General features: G+C 44.9%; 1 protein-coding gene across 1 annotated transcript; it reads left to right on the plus strand.

The window, feature by feature from the left end:
* Window positions 1-291: 291 nt before the first annotated feature.
* LOC140368968 (urotensin-2 receptor) lies at window positions 292-7,422 on the plus strand. Its single transcript, XM_072456150.1, has 2 exons — window positions 292-1,293; window positions 7,288-7,422. The coding sequence occupies exons 1-2, from the start codon at window positions 344-346 to the stop codon at window positions 7,403-7,405; spliced, it is 1,068 nt and encodes a 355-aa protein (XP_072312251.1). The 5' UTR covers window positions 292-343; the 3' UTR covers window positions 7,406-7,422.
* Window positions 7,423-17,268: the final 9,846 nt, after the last annotated feature.

Genomic DNA, 17,268 nt, shown 5'->3' on the forward strand with positions numbered 1-17,268 from the left:
TAAATTGACACAAGCCCATGTTGAGGACATATTCTGCGTTCTGCATTATAATTAAAGGTAAATTGAATAAAGTATAGTTCGTGCGCCGTTGGCTTCCTGCGTAAAACCTGCTCCGTTCACTTCTGACGCCGCACGGAGCGCGTGTCCAGCGGGGCATCCAGCCGTCTCCACCCGCCACACGCACATATCCCATACGACCCTACGAGGCAGTGACGTCAGGTACGCGGAGAATCAGCGGCAGCCGCGCGCCAGAAGCCGCGCGCACACCGCACCACCGCCGCGCCTCGACACCAACTTCTCCTCCAGCGCCGCCGCGGGATTTACGCGCGACAAACGCCACAAGATGAGCAACAGAACCGTGGACCCGCCTCGCGTGGGCTCCGCCGTGGACCACGAGCTCGTCATCACGTCCACTTTCGGGACTCTTCTGTCCCTGGTTTACGTGATCGGCGTCTCCGGGAACATCTACACTCTCGTCGTCATGTGCCACTCGATCCGCTTCGCGACGTCGATGTACATCTCCATCATCAACCTGGCGCTGGCGGACCTGCTGTACCTGTCCACCATCCCCTTCGTCGTGTCCACGTATTTTCTGAAGGACTGGTACTTCGGGGACGTGGGCTGCCGCATCCTGCTCAGCCTGGACCTGCTGACCATGCACGCGAGCATCTTCACGCTGACCGTCATGTGCACGGAGCGCTACCTGGCCGTGACCAAGCCGCTGGACACGGTGCGGCGCTCCAAAAGTTACCGTAAAGCGCTGGCGTGGGGCGTGTGGGTGCTGTCCGTGGTGCTGACCGCGCCGATGATGGTGATGGTGACGCAGACCACGCAGAAGGCGCCGGGCGGCAGCGGCGTGAAGCGGATGTGCGCGGCGACCTGGTCCCCGCTGGCCTACAAAGTTTACTTAACTGTACTTTTCGGCACGAGCATCATGGCCCCGGGGCTCGTCATCGGGTACTTGTACGTGAAACTGGCGCGGACGTACTTGGAGTCGCAGAGGAACGCGGCCATCAGTCAGGGAGGCAAGCGCTCGCCCAAGCAGAAAGTTTTGATGATGATCTTCACCATCGTGCTCGTGTTCTGGGCTTGTTTTCTGCCCTTCTGGATCTGGCAGCTGCTCCCGCTGTATCACGCCAAACCGCTGAGTCTCCCCTCTCAGACGCACACGTGCATCAACTATCTGGTGGCGTGTCTGACCTACTCCAACTCCTGCATCAACCCGTTCCTCTACACGCTCCTGACCAAGAACTACCGGGAGTACCTCAAGAACAGGCACCGCAGCTTCTACAGGTGAGAACCCGGTGTGACTTTAAAGGGCGTCTGACGGGTCCTTCTGTTATTACCATGTTATTACCATGTTAATACCATGTTATTACCATGTTATTACCATGTTATTACCATGTTAATGCCATGTTGATACCATGTTACCATGTTATTACCATGTTAATACCATGTTATTACCACGTTAATACCATGTTATTACCATGTTATTACCATGTTTGGTGGGATAGAAACCTGTGCTTTTCATTTTTCATAGTCAGGTGGCAGTTTGGGAGTACATTTTGAAAAATAAAAGTTGAAATTGACAGAAAGCGGCATCTCTCTGTGATGTCATCAATGAGGGACGGAACATTGTACAGGCAATGGACACATTACATACATTTAAGATAAGATAATCCTTTGTTGTCCCACATGGGGAAATTTCATTGTTGCAACGCAGGAAGATACAGAGGTAGATCCAGAAGAAAAGAACAGATCACTTATAGGAAGTTTGAAAAACACTTTCAGTAGAATATCTCCTATAAACAAAAACTCACATAGACAAATAAATAAATACATAAATACCATTGCATGTGATCACGGCAGTAATTGCACATGAATATGTGTCACGACGGCACATGGATTGCACATGGATTTCACAGTAATTGCACATATGACAGAATTGCACATCAGTATTAGGTTAGGTCAGTATTGCGAGTGTTCAGGACTAACAGTTTTTGTTATAAAGTCTGACAGCAGCAGAAGGAAAGACCTGCGAAACCTTTCCTTCACACAGCGAGGGTGGATCAGTCTCTCACTGAAGCTGCTCTCCAGAGCGGAGAGAGTGTCCTGCAGGGGACAGAGTGTCCTGCAGGGGGTGAGACTCATGGTCCAGCATAGATGTGAATCCAGCCAGGACCCTCCTGTCCCCCACCTCCTGCACCGAGTCCAGAGCACAGCCCAGGACGGAGCTGGATTTCTTGATGACTCTGTCCAGCCTCTTCCTCTCCCTCTCTGTGATGCTGCTGCTCCAGCAGACCACACCTACAGGAGCTGATGCCACCACAGAGTCATAGAAGGTCTTCAGGAGAGGATTTAATACGATAAAGGTGTTATCAGTTATCATTCATATTTGTCATATCTGTTGTGTCATTTGTCTGGATTTGGGCGTTTGTTTACAGTCTGGTTACTAGGCAACATTGGGAATTACCTCGACCTATGTCACGCCTGCTGCTCATGTCCAACCAGGAAGTAACATTATAAACATCCCCAAATAATACAAAAGAATAATAATCTGAAAATAATCACGTCCACTCTGTGTGAAGTATGTCGTTAGTGAAGTGTGTCGTTAGTGAAGTGTGTCGTTAGTGTGTGTAGTGTGTCGTTAGTGTGTGTAGTGTGTCGTTAGTGTGTGTAGTGTGTCGTTTCATCTGCATTGTGCAGTAATGACTCGAATCCAATCATAAAAACCATAAAAGTTCTCAAATCAGCCAAAATGCAACATTGTTGCCGTTTAAAACATCGTTTGAGAGTGAATTTCTCCTTGTGATGTCATTAGCTCCTGTTCGTTTCTTGTTGAGTTGAGCTGAATCATGGTCGTGTGCAGGTGCGAATCGCCGTGGCGCTCCTTCTATAGAATCTTACATTGATAAAGAAAATCGCCCTTGAAAATAGCTCCGCTTATGATTTATCAGAAACAGAACCTGACAGTGACTTTTGTGTCAGATTAAGTTTCCTCTTAAAATCTAACATAAGAATGTAACATTATAGAAGAAAAAAAACATCATTTAGTTTGTCTAATAAAGCTAATTCAGTTTAATGTATATGTAATTATGTAATACAGACGGGAGGAGCATCATTTGATGGGAAAATGCTTGCGGAATTTTACTACCTTTAATTAGAATATAAAGTACGTGTTCATTACATGTGTAACTGCAATATATAGTATGTACATGTAGTAGAATATTGAGTAAATTCAAATAACACTGTCTAAAGCTCTGCGAGGCGTAGCTGTGGTAATGCAGCTGGTTCAGGACTGGAAGGGCCCCTGGCATAAACACTGTTTGGCCCCTGTGTCGCGTGTGTCTCTGGTCCTGGCGTCATGATTGTGTAAAGACTAACGAGCGTGCTGCTGAGCCATCCCTCTGTCCCCTTCACGCTCCTGATTGAGGTCCTGGCCCGGCCTGACTCGGGGCCCGGGGAGCAGTGTGATGCTGATCGGGTCATTTTCAAAGTCAAGGGCCTCTCGTGGACGATCAGCACTTGGCGCGCTCAGCCGTCGTTAAGTGCACAACCTGCTCGTCCTCATCGTCATGTCAGTGCGAGCCTGGAATGTCCCACATTAAGGCATTAAACTGGTCTCTCTCATCTTTATTTGAATGTGTAAAAACGGCTGGACGATGGAAACAGGTCCATGAACATCAGATTTAGATTAGTAACTTGTTCTGGATTGTGGCTGTGGGAAGAGGAGACTTATGTTAAATGTGTAATTCCCATGCGTGTCATAAGATGGCGCCGTCGAGCACAGCGTGACCTCCTGCAGACACGGGGCCCTGCACACACGGGGCCCTGCACACACGGGGCCCTGCACACACGGGGCCCTGCAGACACGGGGCCCTCCTGCACACACGGGGCCCTGCACACACGGGGCCCTGCACACACGGGGCCCTGCAGACACGGGGCCCTGCACACACGGGGCCCTGCACACACGGGGCCCTGCAGACACGGGGCCCTCCTGCACACACGGGGCCCTGCACACACGGGGCCCTGCACACACGGGGCCCTGCACACACGGGGCCCTGCAGACACGGAGCCCTGCACACACGGGGCCCTGCACACGGGGCCCTGCACACATGGAGCCCTGCACACGGGGCCCTGCACACACGGGGCCCTGCACACACGGGGCCCTGCACTGTCATGGAATTAGACATACACCAATGCTATTCCGTAACACATCGAGAACACAATTCAACTTAGAATATGAAACGACACAGAAACATCAGACATTTGTGTGGCATGCATGGGAGAAAACGCGGGGACTGTGTCAGCCAGGCCGTTGTAAGGAGCCTGGCTGACCCTCCTGCGTCTCACCCCCGCGTCTCACCCTGTTTTTTCCCATGCTGGTTGGTTTTATTAGATATTCTGGAATAGGCGGGTCACATTTCTCATTGGTCAGCCTCACATCAAGGCACTTGGTATTTTTCCGTAGAGATAAAGCCTGCAAGGGGGGTGCAACTCCCCCCCCCCGGGGCAACATTCTTTGGCCCATCTTTATGATACCTTCACAAACAAATGCAGTTTGTCACACACCCGTTCTTCTCTTAGACTAATGATGCAGATAAAATATCACTATTATGCAGATAAAATACATCACAGAAATATACTCATATATTGACATTTTATCACGGGCCCTGCACACAGGGGCTGCTGGGACATCCACCCCGTGAACACTTTTATTCTCTTGTGTTTTTGGCCGTTAAAAAAAGAAATGGAATATAAAATAGAAAACAGCTGTGTCTGCGGAGCTGCTAAGCCCCGCCTCTTTACAGTGACGCTTCATCGTGACTCACAGCGGAACGTTCCAGGCAAAGCGAGAACATCTCCTTGGAGACAAGCAACAGAAACGTTCCACAGGCCTTTAATACATACATTACTTCAAATTAAATAATTGTTTAATAAGTAATAAAACATATGGCAGCATCCAAATTGTAGAACTTGAAAAATAGAGTTCGATTGATTTTTTAACTATTTTATTTTATTTTATAAAATGTATTCACCTGTTCTTTCATGGCTACATTACCGTATTTAATTCATACATTTAATTTTATTATTTTTATTTGGTTTTATTATTGCAGCTTGAGCCGGCGAAATGATCTGGGTTTGTTTTTGTTTTTCACATATTTTTCTTCTAAAAAACAAATCAAATGAGAATAAGTTCCTGCTTCATAAACAAATAATCATAAATACTGGAACTTTGGGAGGTTTTGGTCACAGCTTACTTATGATGTACTTATGATGTACTTATGATGTACTTATGATGTACTTATGATGTACTTATGATGTACTCATGATGTACTCATGATGTACTTATGATGTACTCATGATGTACTCATGATGTACTCATGATGTACTCATGATGTACTCATGATGTACTCATGGTGTACTTATGATGTACTTATGATGTACTCATGATGTACTCATGATGTACTCATGATGTACTCATGATGTACTCATGATGTACTCATGATGTACTCATGATGTACTTATGATGTACTTATGATGTACTCATGATGTACTCATGATGTACTCATGATGTACTCATGATGTACTCATGATGTACTTATGATGTACTTATGATGTACTCATGATGTACTCATGATGTACTCATGATGTACTCATGATGTACTTATGATGTACTTATGATGTACTCATGATGTACTCATGATGTACTCATGATGTACTTATGATGTACTTATGATGTACTTATGATGTACTTATGATGTACTTATGATGTACTCATGATGTACTCATGATGTACTTATGATGTACTCATGATGTACTCATGATGTACTCATGATGTACTCATGATGTACTCATGATGTACTCATGGTGTACTTATGATGTACTTATGATGTACTTATGATGTACTTATGATGTACTCATGATGTACTCATGATGTACTTATGATGTACTTATGATGTACTCATGATGTACTCATGATGTACTCATGATGTACTCATGATGTACTCATGATGTACTCATGGTGTACTCATGATGTACTTATGATGTACTTATGATGTACTCATGATGTACTCATGATGTACTCATGATGTACTCATGATGTACTCATGATGTACTCATGATGTACTCATGATGTACTTATGATGTACTCATGATGTACTTATGATGTACTCATGATGTACTCATGATGTACTTATGATGTACTTATGATGTACTTATGATGTACTTATGATGTACTTATGATGTACTTATGATGTACTCATGATGTACTCATGATGTACTCATGATGTACTTATGATGTACTTATGATGTACTCATGGTGTACTTATGATGTACTCATGATGTACTCATGATGTACTCATGGTGTACTCATGATGTACTTATGATGTACTCATGATGTACTCATGATGTACTTATGATATACTTATGATGTACTTATGATGTACTTATGATGTACTCATGGTGTACTTATGATGTACTCATGATGTACTCATGATGTACTCATGGTGTACTCATGATGTACTTATGATGTACTCATGATGTACTTATGATGTACTTATGATGTACTCATGGTGTACTTATGATGTACTTATGATGTACTTATGATATACTTATGATGTACTTATGATGTACTCATGATGTACTTATGATATACTTATGATGTACTTATGTACTCATGATGTACTTATGATGTACTTAGGATGTACTCATGGTGTACTTATGATGTACTTATGATGTACTCATGATGTACTTATGATGTACTCATGATGTACTTATGATGTACTTATGGTGTACTCATGGTGTACTTATGATGTACTTATGATGTACTTATGATATACTTATGATGTACTTATGATGTACTTATGATGTACTCATGGTGTACTTATGATGTACTTATGATGTACTTATGATGTACATACAATGTACTCATGATGTACTCATGTTGTACAACAAAGGAATATCTTATCTTACTTATGATATACTTATGATATACTTATGATATACATATTATATACATATGATGTACTTATGATATACATATGATGTACTTATGATATACATATGATGTACTTATGATGTACTTATGATGTACTCATGATGTACTCATGATGTACTCATGATGTACTTATGATGTACTCATGATGTACTTATGATGTACTTATGATGTACTCATGATGTACTCATGATGTACTTATGATGTACTTATGATGTACTCATGGTGTACTTATGATGTACTTATGATATACATATGATGTACTTATACATACTGTACTTGTATCACAGGTACACTTCCTCCTTCAAGCAGAGGCCGTCCAGCCTTTACTCCTGCGCCAAGTCTGCCTCCTCCAGCAACCAGTACGACTTCAACTCCGAGACGCTGGTGATGGGCTCGCTCCGGTGAAGAGGACCGGGGCCCGGAGAGACGCCCGGGGCCCGGAGAGACGCCCGGGGCCCGGAGACACGCCTGGAGACACGCCCGGAGACACGCCTGGAGCCCTGGAGAGGTGAGCCGCCAAGACCAGACCGTGAGTCACAATGGAGCTTGTGTTACTGTCACCAGGGACGACAGAAGGGTCATTATTAGCCCGTGCTAACTATGCTAATGGTCAACAAAGTGACCGGTCCAGGAGGTGATCAAATGTCTGCTGTTCTCATGACCATGTTTCTAATATGAAGTGTCCAGATATCAGGGTTTGAGGAATCTTCCCCCAGGGAAATTCTATATCATTTCATGCATCTACATCAGGGGCAATTATTTCCCTCCGAGGGCCATATTCCAGTCCAGGCCAGTAGCGGAGGGGCCCCCGATCATTGGTGTTTACAGTGTGTGTTTACAGCGTGTGTGTTTACAGTGTGTGTCATGTGTGTGTTTACAGTGTGTGTTTACAGCGTGTGTGTTTACAGTGTGTGTCACGTGTGTGTTTACAGTGTGTGTTTACAGCGTGTGTCATGTGTGTGTTTACAGTGTGTGTCACGTGTGTGTTTACAGCGTGTGTGTTTACAGTGTGTGTCATGTGTGTGTTTACAGTGTGTGTCATGTGTGTGTTTACAGTGTGTGTTCACAGCGTGTGTTTACAGTGTGTGTTTACAGCGTGTTTACAGTGTGTGTTTACAGCGTGTGTGTTTACAGCGTGTGTGTTTACAGCGTGTGTGTTTACAGCGTGTGTTTACAGCGTGTTTACAGTGTGTGTTTACAGCGTGTGTGTTTACAGCGTGTGTGTTTACAGCGTGTGTGTTTACAGCGTGTGTTTACAGCGTGTGTTTACAGCGTGTGTTTACAGCGTGTGTGTTTACAGCGTGTGTGTTTACAGTGTGTGTTTACAGCGTGTGTGTTTACAGCGTGTGTGTTTACAGCGTGTGTGTTTACAGCGTGTGTGTTTACAGCGTGTGTGTTTACAGCGTGTGTGTTTACAGCGTGTGTGTTTACAGCGTGTGTGTGTTTACAGTGTGTGTTTACAGCGTGTGTTTACAGCGTGTGTGTTTACAGCGTGTGTGTTTACAGCGTGTGTGTTTACAGCGTGTGTGTTTACAGCGTGTGTGTTTACAGCGTGTGTGTTTACAGCGTGTGTGTTTACAGCGTGTGTGTGTTTACAGTGTGTGTTTACAGCGTGTGTTTACAGCGTGTGTGTCATGTGTGTGTTTACAGCGTGTGTGTTTACAGCGTGTGTGTTTACAGCATGTGCTTACAGCATGTGTTTACAGCGTGTGTGTCGTGTGTGTTTACAGCGTGTGTTTACAGCGTGTGTGTTTACAGCGTGTGTGTTTACAGCGTGTGTTTACAGCGTGTGTGTTTACAGCGTGTGTTTACAGCGTGTGTTTACAGCGTGTGTTTACAGCGTGTGTGTTTACAGCGTGTGTTTACAGTGTGTGTGTTTACAGCGTGTGTGTTTACAGCGTGTGTTTACAGCGTGTGTTTACAGTGTGTGTGCTTACAGCGTGTGTTTACAGCGTGTGTGTTTACAGCGTGTGTTTACAGCGTGTGTTTACAGCGTGTGTGTTTACAGCGTGTGTGTTTACAGCGTGTGTTTACAGCGTGTGTTTACAGCGTGTGTGTTTACAGCGTGTGTTTACAGCGTGTGTTTACAGCGTGTGTTTACAGCGTGTGTGTTTACAGCGTGTGTTTACAGTGTGTGTGCTTACAGCATGTGTTTACAGCGTGTGTTTACAGCGTGTGTTTACAGCGTGTGTGTTTACAGCGTGTGTTTACAGCGTGTGTGTTTACAGCGTGTGTGTTTACAGCGTGTGTGTTTACAGCGTGTGTGTTTACAGCGTGTGTTTACAGCGTGTGTGTTTACAGCGTGTGTGTTTACAGCGTGTGTTTACAGCGTGTGTGTTTACAGCGTGTGTTTACAGCGTGTGTGTTTACAGCGTGTGTGTTTACAGCGTGTGTTTACAGCGTGTGTGTTTACAGCATGTGTGTTTACAGCGTGTGTTTACAGCGTGTGTGTTTACAGCGTGTGTGTTTACAGCGTGTCTTTACAGCGTGTGTTTACAGCGTGTGTTTACAGCGTGTGTGTTTACAGCGTGTGTGTTTACAGCGTGTCTTTACAGCGTGTGTTTACAGCGTGTGTTTACAGCGTGTGTGTTTACAGCGTGTCTTTACAGCGTGTGTTTACAGCGTGTGTTTACAGCGTGTGTTTACAGCGTGTGTGTTTACAGCGTGTGTTTACAGCGTGTGTGTTTACAGCGTGTATGTCATGTGTGTGTCATGTGTTCATTCACGTGGCAGGACAAATGATTTATCCACGCCACGAGGAAATATGATAAAAAATTTGCTGAAAAAAATCATCCACTCCACCTTTAAGTTGGTATAACATAAAAATGCTTGAATATTTCCAATTTTCCGGTAAAAAGTTGTAATTGGGACAAACATAGCGGGAAGCCAGAGGCCAACAAGCTATGAGCTGAGGGCCGCATTGGCCCCGAGGCCGTAGTCTGGACATGCTTTGTGTGGTCCCGTCTTCGTCTCTCCTCACACACACACACGAGCCCTTGTCCATTTAGACTCCTATAGATCAAGTTGTTTTGAGTATCATTTCCACTTCTACCGTTTGAATGAAGTCAAAGTGTGTTTGCTCCTGATCTCACACCTTTCAGAGGCCTCTGGAGCCTCTGAAAGGTGCTTAATGTGAACCCTTCTCTTTATCTCTCAAGCTGCTATTTAGTCAGGACAGACTTAAAAATAAGTCTGTTTTTGACCCTCGTATGTACGTGTGGGACCTACTGTCTCTATCCCCCATCCACGACATGCCAGGAGCCTCCCCGTGTCCTGTGGGGGCCAAAGCCACTGTAATTACTCTATAAAACGAATGCTCTAATAAAGACCTGGCCCTCTGTCTCTCTGGATCAAGATTGGAGCGGCGTCGGTCCGGCTCCGTCATTTGTGTGGTCGACCCCCGGGAGGCGTGGCCAATAAGAGCGTCTGGATACAGCGGGACTGGAACACACGGGGGATTCTTGTGGATATTCAGCCCGGGGAACATCGGTGCCTTTCACGATTGGAGGAAAGTGGCACCGGGATCGTAGGGCTGACTGACCCCTTCTACCCTATAGCTTGGATTAGCATTAGCATCTGTGGATGATGGAGTCCCACATGGGCGAGTGTGAACTGGGAGCTCAGAGCTGCCATAGTAACCAGCAGGTTTCTTCTTCTGGCTGTGAGTGGAGTGTGAGAGGCCTCAGACTTTAAAGGGGATGTCAACATTATTGGTTTAATCAATAATGTTGACTGTTTGGGTCAAAGGAACTTATGACTTTGTAAATATTAGAAGCAATTTGATCTGGATGTTTGGTGTTACATTAAAGCTGGTCACATACTAGAGCTGGGGTGTCCAGTCAAGGGCCGGACGGGTTCAACGCTGATTGAAAACTTGTTAAAACAACCTTTTTGCTTATATTGAACCTGGAGCTAATAAGACTATACTCCCTGTATAAAACAAAATTATACAGTCCACAAGGATGGTCCTCAAGGCTGGTGCACATGGATGGTCCTCAAGGCTGGTGCACATGGATGGTCCTCAAGGCTGGTGCACATGGAAGGTCCTCAAGGCTGGTGCACATGGATGGTCCTCAAGGATGGTTCACATGGATGGTCCTCAAGGCTGGTGCACATGGATGGTCCTCAAGGCTGGTGCACATGGATGGTCCTCAAGGATGGTTCACATGGATGGTCCTCAAGTATGGTGCACATGGATGGTCCTCAAGGCTGGTGCACATGGATGGTCCTCAAGGATGGTCCTCAAGGCTGGTGCACATGGATGGTCCTCAAGGCTGGTGCACATGGATGGTCCTCAAGGCTGGTGCACATGGATGGTAATCAAGTTTGATTGGCATAATTGTTATACTCTTCAGTAGAATGTGAGTTGCAGTAGTAGCAGTAGCAGTAGCAGTAGCAGTAGCAGTAGTAGTAGCAGCAGCAGTAGTAGCAGTAGCAGTAGCAGTAGCAGTAGTAGCAGTAGCAGTAGCAGTAGCAGTAGTAGTAGCAGCAGCAGCAGCAGTAGTAGCAGTAGCAGTAGCAGTAGCAGTAGCAGCAGCAGCAGCAGTAGTAGCAGTAGCAGTAGCAGTAGCAGCAGCAGCAGCAGTAGTAGCAGCAGTAGTAGCAGTAGCAGTAGCAGTAGTAGTAGTAGCAGTTGCAGTAGCAGTAGCAGTAGCAGTAGTAGTAGCAGCAGCAGCAGCAGTAGTAGCAGTAGCAGTAGCAGTAGCAGCAGCAGCAGCAGTAGTAGCAGTAGCAGTAGCAGTAGCAGTAGCAGTAGCAGCAGCAGCAGCAGTAGTAGCAGCAGTAGTAGCAGTAGTAGTAGTAGTAGTAGTAGCAGCAGTAGTAGCAGTAGCAGTAGCAGTAGTAGTAGTAGCAGTTGCAGTAGCAGCAGCAGCAGCAGCAGCAGCAGCAGCACTTCACACGTCAGGCTTAAATTTGCTTTTAAAATTGTCACCATTATAATTATTTGGTTCTGGATTAAACTGTGAATAATCACGATTCACCTAAAAACAGTCACATCCCGATTTACTGCTTAAACAACTGACATGTATTTACAATGAACTGGGCCACACAGGGTCAGGGGCCACACAGGGTCGGGGGCCACACAGGGTCGGGGGCCACACAGGGTCAGGGGCCACACAGGGTCGGGGGCCACACAGGGTCAGGGGCCACGCAAGGTCGGGGGCCCCAGCACTGAAACCTTTGAGAACCACTGCTGTACACAACTGTAGTTTTGTTACTAAAGTTCTAAAGTTCCTGTTTTCTCTGAACGAACCGTTGTGGATTTCCTCTGCTCATCTGGGGCCTCAAGCCGTTTCTTTGGCCCCTGATAAAGACATTCCATCTGCGATTGTTTCATATGGTCCAATCTGAACCCCATCATCTGCAACATGCTTTACATAACTGAGAGAACACGGCTGTTGATTTGGGCAGTGGTCAGTCGTCTTGAGTTCATCCAAAACAAACTAAAAGATTGATACTGTGGAAGTCAGAGGTGATATAAAAATATCGAATAATAACAACTAAAACGTTATCAACGTTAAAATGCAATAAATACATAAAAATGGCATTGTGCTGTGACATTCGTAGACACGTCTTTGACATTCGTATGATAAAGTTGAGTTGTATTTGAAAGTACAAACTCCTCCGTCTGTTGCCTCCAAATGTCACAAACTCATGCATCCATTCATGAAGGTCATATTAGTAATACAGGGCGTTCTTCCATATGTGCTCCAGATCTGTCCAAAACACAGAACTACTGTGTTTAAATGGACAATCATTATACGTTTTTTCTATTCAAACCAAAACAGGCTCATGACAATTACACATTTTCTTCTGGCTTGACATGTTTATCCCAAATTATACAATATTTATTTTACTGCAAACTGTTTTTTACCACAAATCTATAAGTTAGCAGTTTAAGTCTGTTTAATGCAATTCCCTTTTGGCACTAAAGTGTTCACATCAAGCTTTATTTGTACTCTTAAGCTCTTTAAATATCAGCTTGAGCTGGAGATTTAAAGGTGACGGACGATACGCTAAAATGTGCAAATACTGGCATTTCAACCTGGAGAGACCAAAACAAGCATTAGAAAAGCTTTATTGTATGATTATCGTCTTTGGCAGAAGATATGATCGCTGATGAGCGTTCTGGGATGACTGAGCGTTTGAAATGGAGGAGAGGGGGAGGGGCTTAACTGAGGCGAGCTGGGCTTTGATTGGCTGTGAGCAGTGAGGAGGCCACGAGTAGTTTTCCAGCCGTGGCATTTTGCCAGAGGCTCCATTTCTCTGGTGGGTTTCATCAGGTCTTGGTGGGTTTCATCAGGTCTTGGTGGGTTTCATCAAGTCTTGGTGGGTTTCATCAGGTCTTGGTGGGTTTCATCAAGTCTTGGTGGGTTTCATCAGGTCTTGGTGGGTTTCATCAAGTCTTGGTGGGTTTCATCAGGTCTTGGTGGGTTTCATCAGGTCTTGGTGGGTTTCATCAAGTCTTGGTGGGTTTCATCAAGTCTTGGTGGGTTTCATCAAGTCTTGGTGGGTTTCATCAAGTCTTGGTGGGTTTCATCAGGTCTTGGTGGGTTTCATCAGGTCTTGGTGGGTTTCATCAAGTCTTGGTGGGTTTCATCAAGTCTTGGTGGGTTTCATAGAGTCTTGGTGGGTTTCATCGGGTCTTGGTGGGTTTCATCAAGTCTTGGTGGGTTTCATCGGGTCTTGGTGGGTTTCATCAAGTCTTGGTGGGTTTCATCAGGTCTGGTCTTGGTGGGTTTCATCAGGTCTTGGTGGGTTTCATCAAGTCTTGGTGGGTTTCATCAGGTCTTGGTGGGTTTCATCAGGTCTTGGTGGGTTTCATCAGGTCTTGGTGGGTTTCATCAAGTCTTGGTGGGTTTCATCGGGTCTTGGTGGGTTTCATCAAGTCTTGGTGGGTTTCATCAGGTCTGGTCTTGGTGGGTTTCATCAGGTCTTGGTGGGTTTCATCAAGTCTTGGTGGGTTTCATCAGGTCTTGGTGGGTTTCATCAGGTCTTGGTGGGTTTCATCAGGTCTTGGTGGGTTTCATCAGGTCTTGGTGGGTTTCATCAAGTCTTGGTGGGTTTCATCAGGTCTTGGTGGGTTTCATCAGGTCTTGGTGGGTTTCATCAGGTCTTGGTGGGTTTCATCAAGTCTTGGTGGGTTTCATCAGGTCTTGGTGGGTTTCATCAAGTCTTGGTGGGTTTCATCAGGTCTTGGCGGGTTTCATCAGGTCTTGGTGGGTTTCATCAGGTCTTGGTGGGTTTCATCAAGTCTTGGTGGGTTTCATCGGGTCTTGGTGGGTTTCATCAGGTCTTGGTGGGTTTCATCAAGTCTTGGTGGGTTTCATCGGGTCTTGGTGGGTTTCATCAAGTCTTGGTGGGTTTCATCAGGTCTGGTCTTGGTGGGTTTCATCAGGTCTTGGTGGGTTTCATCAGGTCCTGGTGGGTTTCATCAGGTATTGGTGGGTTTCATCAGGTCTTGGTGGGTTTCATCAGGTCTTGGTGGGTTTCATCAGGTCTTGGTGGGTTTCATCAAGTCTTGGTGGGTTTCATCAGGTCTTGGTGGGTTTCATCAAGTCTTGGTGGGTTTCATCAGGTCTTGGTGGGTTTCATCAAGTCTTGGTGGGTTTCATCAGGTCTTGGTGGGTTTCATCAAGTCTTGGTGGGTTTCATCAGGTCTTGGTGGGTTTCATCAGGTCTTGGTGGGTTTCATCAGGTCTTGGTGGGTTTCATCAGGTCTTGGTGGGTTTCATCAAGTCTTGGTGGGTTTCATCGGGTCTTGGTGGGTTTCATCAGGTCTTGGTGGGTTTCATCAGGTCTTGGTGGGTTTCATCAGGTCTTGGTGGGTTTCATCAGGTCTTGGTGGGTTTCATCAAGTCTTGGTGGGTTTCATCAGGCTTATCCAGATTCTCCAATCAACTTCAAACATGCCCAGAAAGCTGATCTTCCAGCTGATGCTCCAGGGTGAGATCAGGACAAGAACTGGATGTGGGTTTCCAGCTTGGGATTTCTTAATAAATCCTGCAGGAAAAGCAGGATTTGAACACTGAGTTGTACAAATTGTGACGGCTAAAGACCAGGATCAGAGGATCTCCTGCAGCTCCCGTGTACCACACACTAAAGCTCCTACATTAACGTCTGCACTTCAAATCCTTTCAATATGAAGGTCATATAAAAGTACAAATCCTGCTGCTCTTCAGCTTTCCCGTTCTTATAAAGCATCAGAAATACGACGTTACAGTTTGTTTGGGACATTCAATACCTTTAAATCAGTTACAGGACATTTTCAATCCTTCAGTTTTGGCGGCGGCTCCAGTGTCGTGATCAGAACAATCATATTCATATTTATAGTGGCAGAGGACATTCATGTAGATACATATTCTGGTAACGCTAAGGTTCCCAAGTTCCTTAAAATACAAAAATTACTGATTTTAGTTTTGCTTATTTTATGTTAAGTTATTATTTGTCTTAAACTGTGACTTAAAATGTGAAAAACAGAACAAGTTCTAAAGTGTTAAACCTGCAGTGCAAACGTATTCCTCACTCATGTTCTGAGCGTCATCATTCACCACAACTAGCATGCTGCTTCATGGAGAATAAAATAATCAGTTACAGACAGCAGACAGCAGTCTCATTTTAAATAAGCTGCTTTTACAATGCCTCTGTGCTGAGGAAATGATTCTACTTTAGCCTTAAATCATATTGTAGGTGCAGATTGTGCCGTGAGGGCCTTATTCCTGCTGCAGGAGAACGCTCCAGCGATAACTTCATTACGTCCATGGCAGAAGTGTAAATGCTCAAACACGTTCTGAAGTCGAGTGGGACAGCGATCCCAAACTGTCTGTGACGCTTTGTGGATCTCAGACCAATATCTGAGCAACGGGACAGTCCCAGAGCACATGGTTCTCCAGCTGTGAAAAACACACAAGTGGCAGTTACTTTTAATTCTTGACGTTGGACCATTGTAAAGACATGCCCAATATGTGTATTATTAAACAATCGAATTCAGCAATTTCAATAATAAGGCCAGCGAACAGAATCAAAAGCTTTCTCAGCGTCCTAAGATAATATTACAGCTTTGTTTTGTCAGTGTCGTTTGTTACTGAATCCTGTGTGATCATTGTGAATTCAATTTGGGAGGATTTGCTCCATTCTTTTGGACATAATTGAGGTGTGTATATAGTATGTATGTAGGTATATATATGAAACGTCAGAAATGTATCTATATGAGGCACAATCACGCCAATCCTTCCCCTCTTTAAGTATTAGAAATGTGATGTAATGTTCTTTCCATCTGGGAGGGTCTGAGCTTTCTTAAGGGCCCAGTTAAACCTAAAGTCTTTTAAAGTCTTTTAAAGCTTTTTACCACTCTGAGGTGAACCATCGCTCCTGCAGATTTAATCTTCTTTAATCTCTTTCACCTTGTCGGTGTAATCCCTCATTCGTCCAGGCGTGTTCCATAGTAGAAAAAGCTTCAGTTGTAGTCATCTGGACTCAGTTAGAAAAAAAAAATAGACGTTTCGACTCTCATCCAAGAGTCATTGTCAATAAAAGAATTTAGGTCGAGAACTCCGATATTAATACTGTTCTGTGGTAAGACCCGCCCATTGGGCGGAGCCTTCCTGAAGTAGAAAGAGTTGTTTGTTTCAACAGAAACTCCCCCTTGTATCTACCGAGCCTATTCAGAATCTTAATAGGCTAGAATCCTCTTTGTCTTTGTGAGACCCTGGCTCAACCACCCTGAGTACCTGATTAGCATCTAAATGTCCTGGTCCTCGACCTCTCCAGGGGTTCAGTAACCCATTATAAATAACAGGAAGATTAAACCTTAGCCCTCTATTCCTGTTTAAAGAAGGTTTTTCTTTTTTAACAAAAATAGCTTCCTTGACTCCTCTTTCAAACCATCTTTTCTCCTGCTTCAAACCTTCACATCACCGTCTTCAAACGAGTGATTAGAGGCTTCAAGATGGAGATGCACGGCGCTCTGAGGTCCTGAACTAGTATTTCTTCTGTGCTGATAAAGCCTCTTGTGTAGAGGCTGTTTCGTCTCACCTATGTACCGTTCTTTACAGCTTTCTTCACTGCATTGGACAGAATAAACTACATTGCTCTGTTTTTGAGTCGGCAACTTGTCCTTAGGGTGAACCAGTTTTTGTCTTAAAGTGTTTCCTGGTTTAAAATAAACAGGGACTTCGTGTTGTCTAAAAATTCTCTGCAGTTTTTCCGACAGGCCAGACACATAAGGGATAGAAACACCCTTCCTTCTCTGTTCAGTTTCCCTTTTG

Source organism: Eucyclogobius newberryi, unplaced genomic scaffold (assembly GCF_026437365.1).
Source record: "Eucyclogobius newberryi isolate DKJ021-1_F unplaced genomic scaffold, fEucNew1.0.hap1 SCAF_20, whole genome shotgun sequence".
Lineage (NCBI taxonomy): Eukaryota > Metazoa > Chordata > Actinopteri > Gobiiformes > Gobiidae > Eucyclogobius > Eucyclogobius newberryi.

Excerpts from the sequence above, each read along its gene's own strand:
- LOC140368968 (XM_072456150.1), top strand. The coding sequence starts at position 344 with ATGAGCAACAGAACCGTGGACCCGCCTCGCGTGGGCTCCGCCGTGGAC. Across the intron at positions 1,294-7,287 it reads AGGCACCGCAGCTTCTACAG|GTACACTTCCTCCTTCAAGC; the intron begins GTGAGAACCCGG and ends CTTGTATCACAG.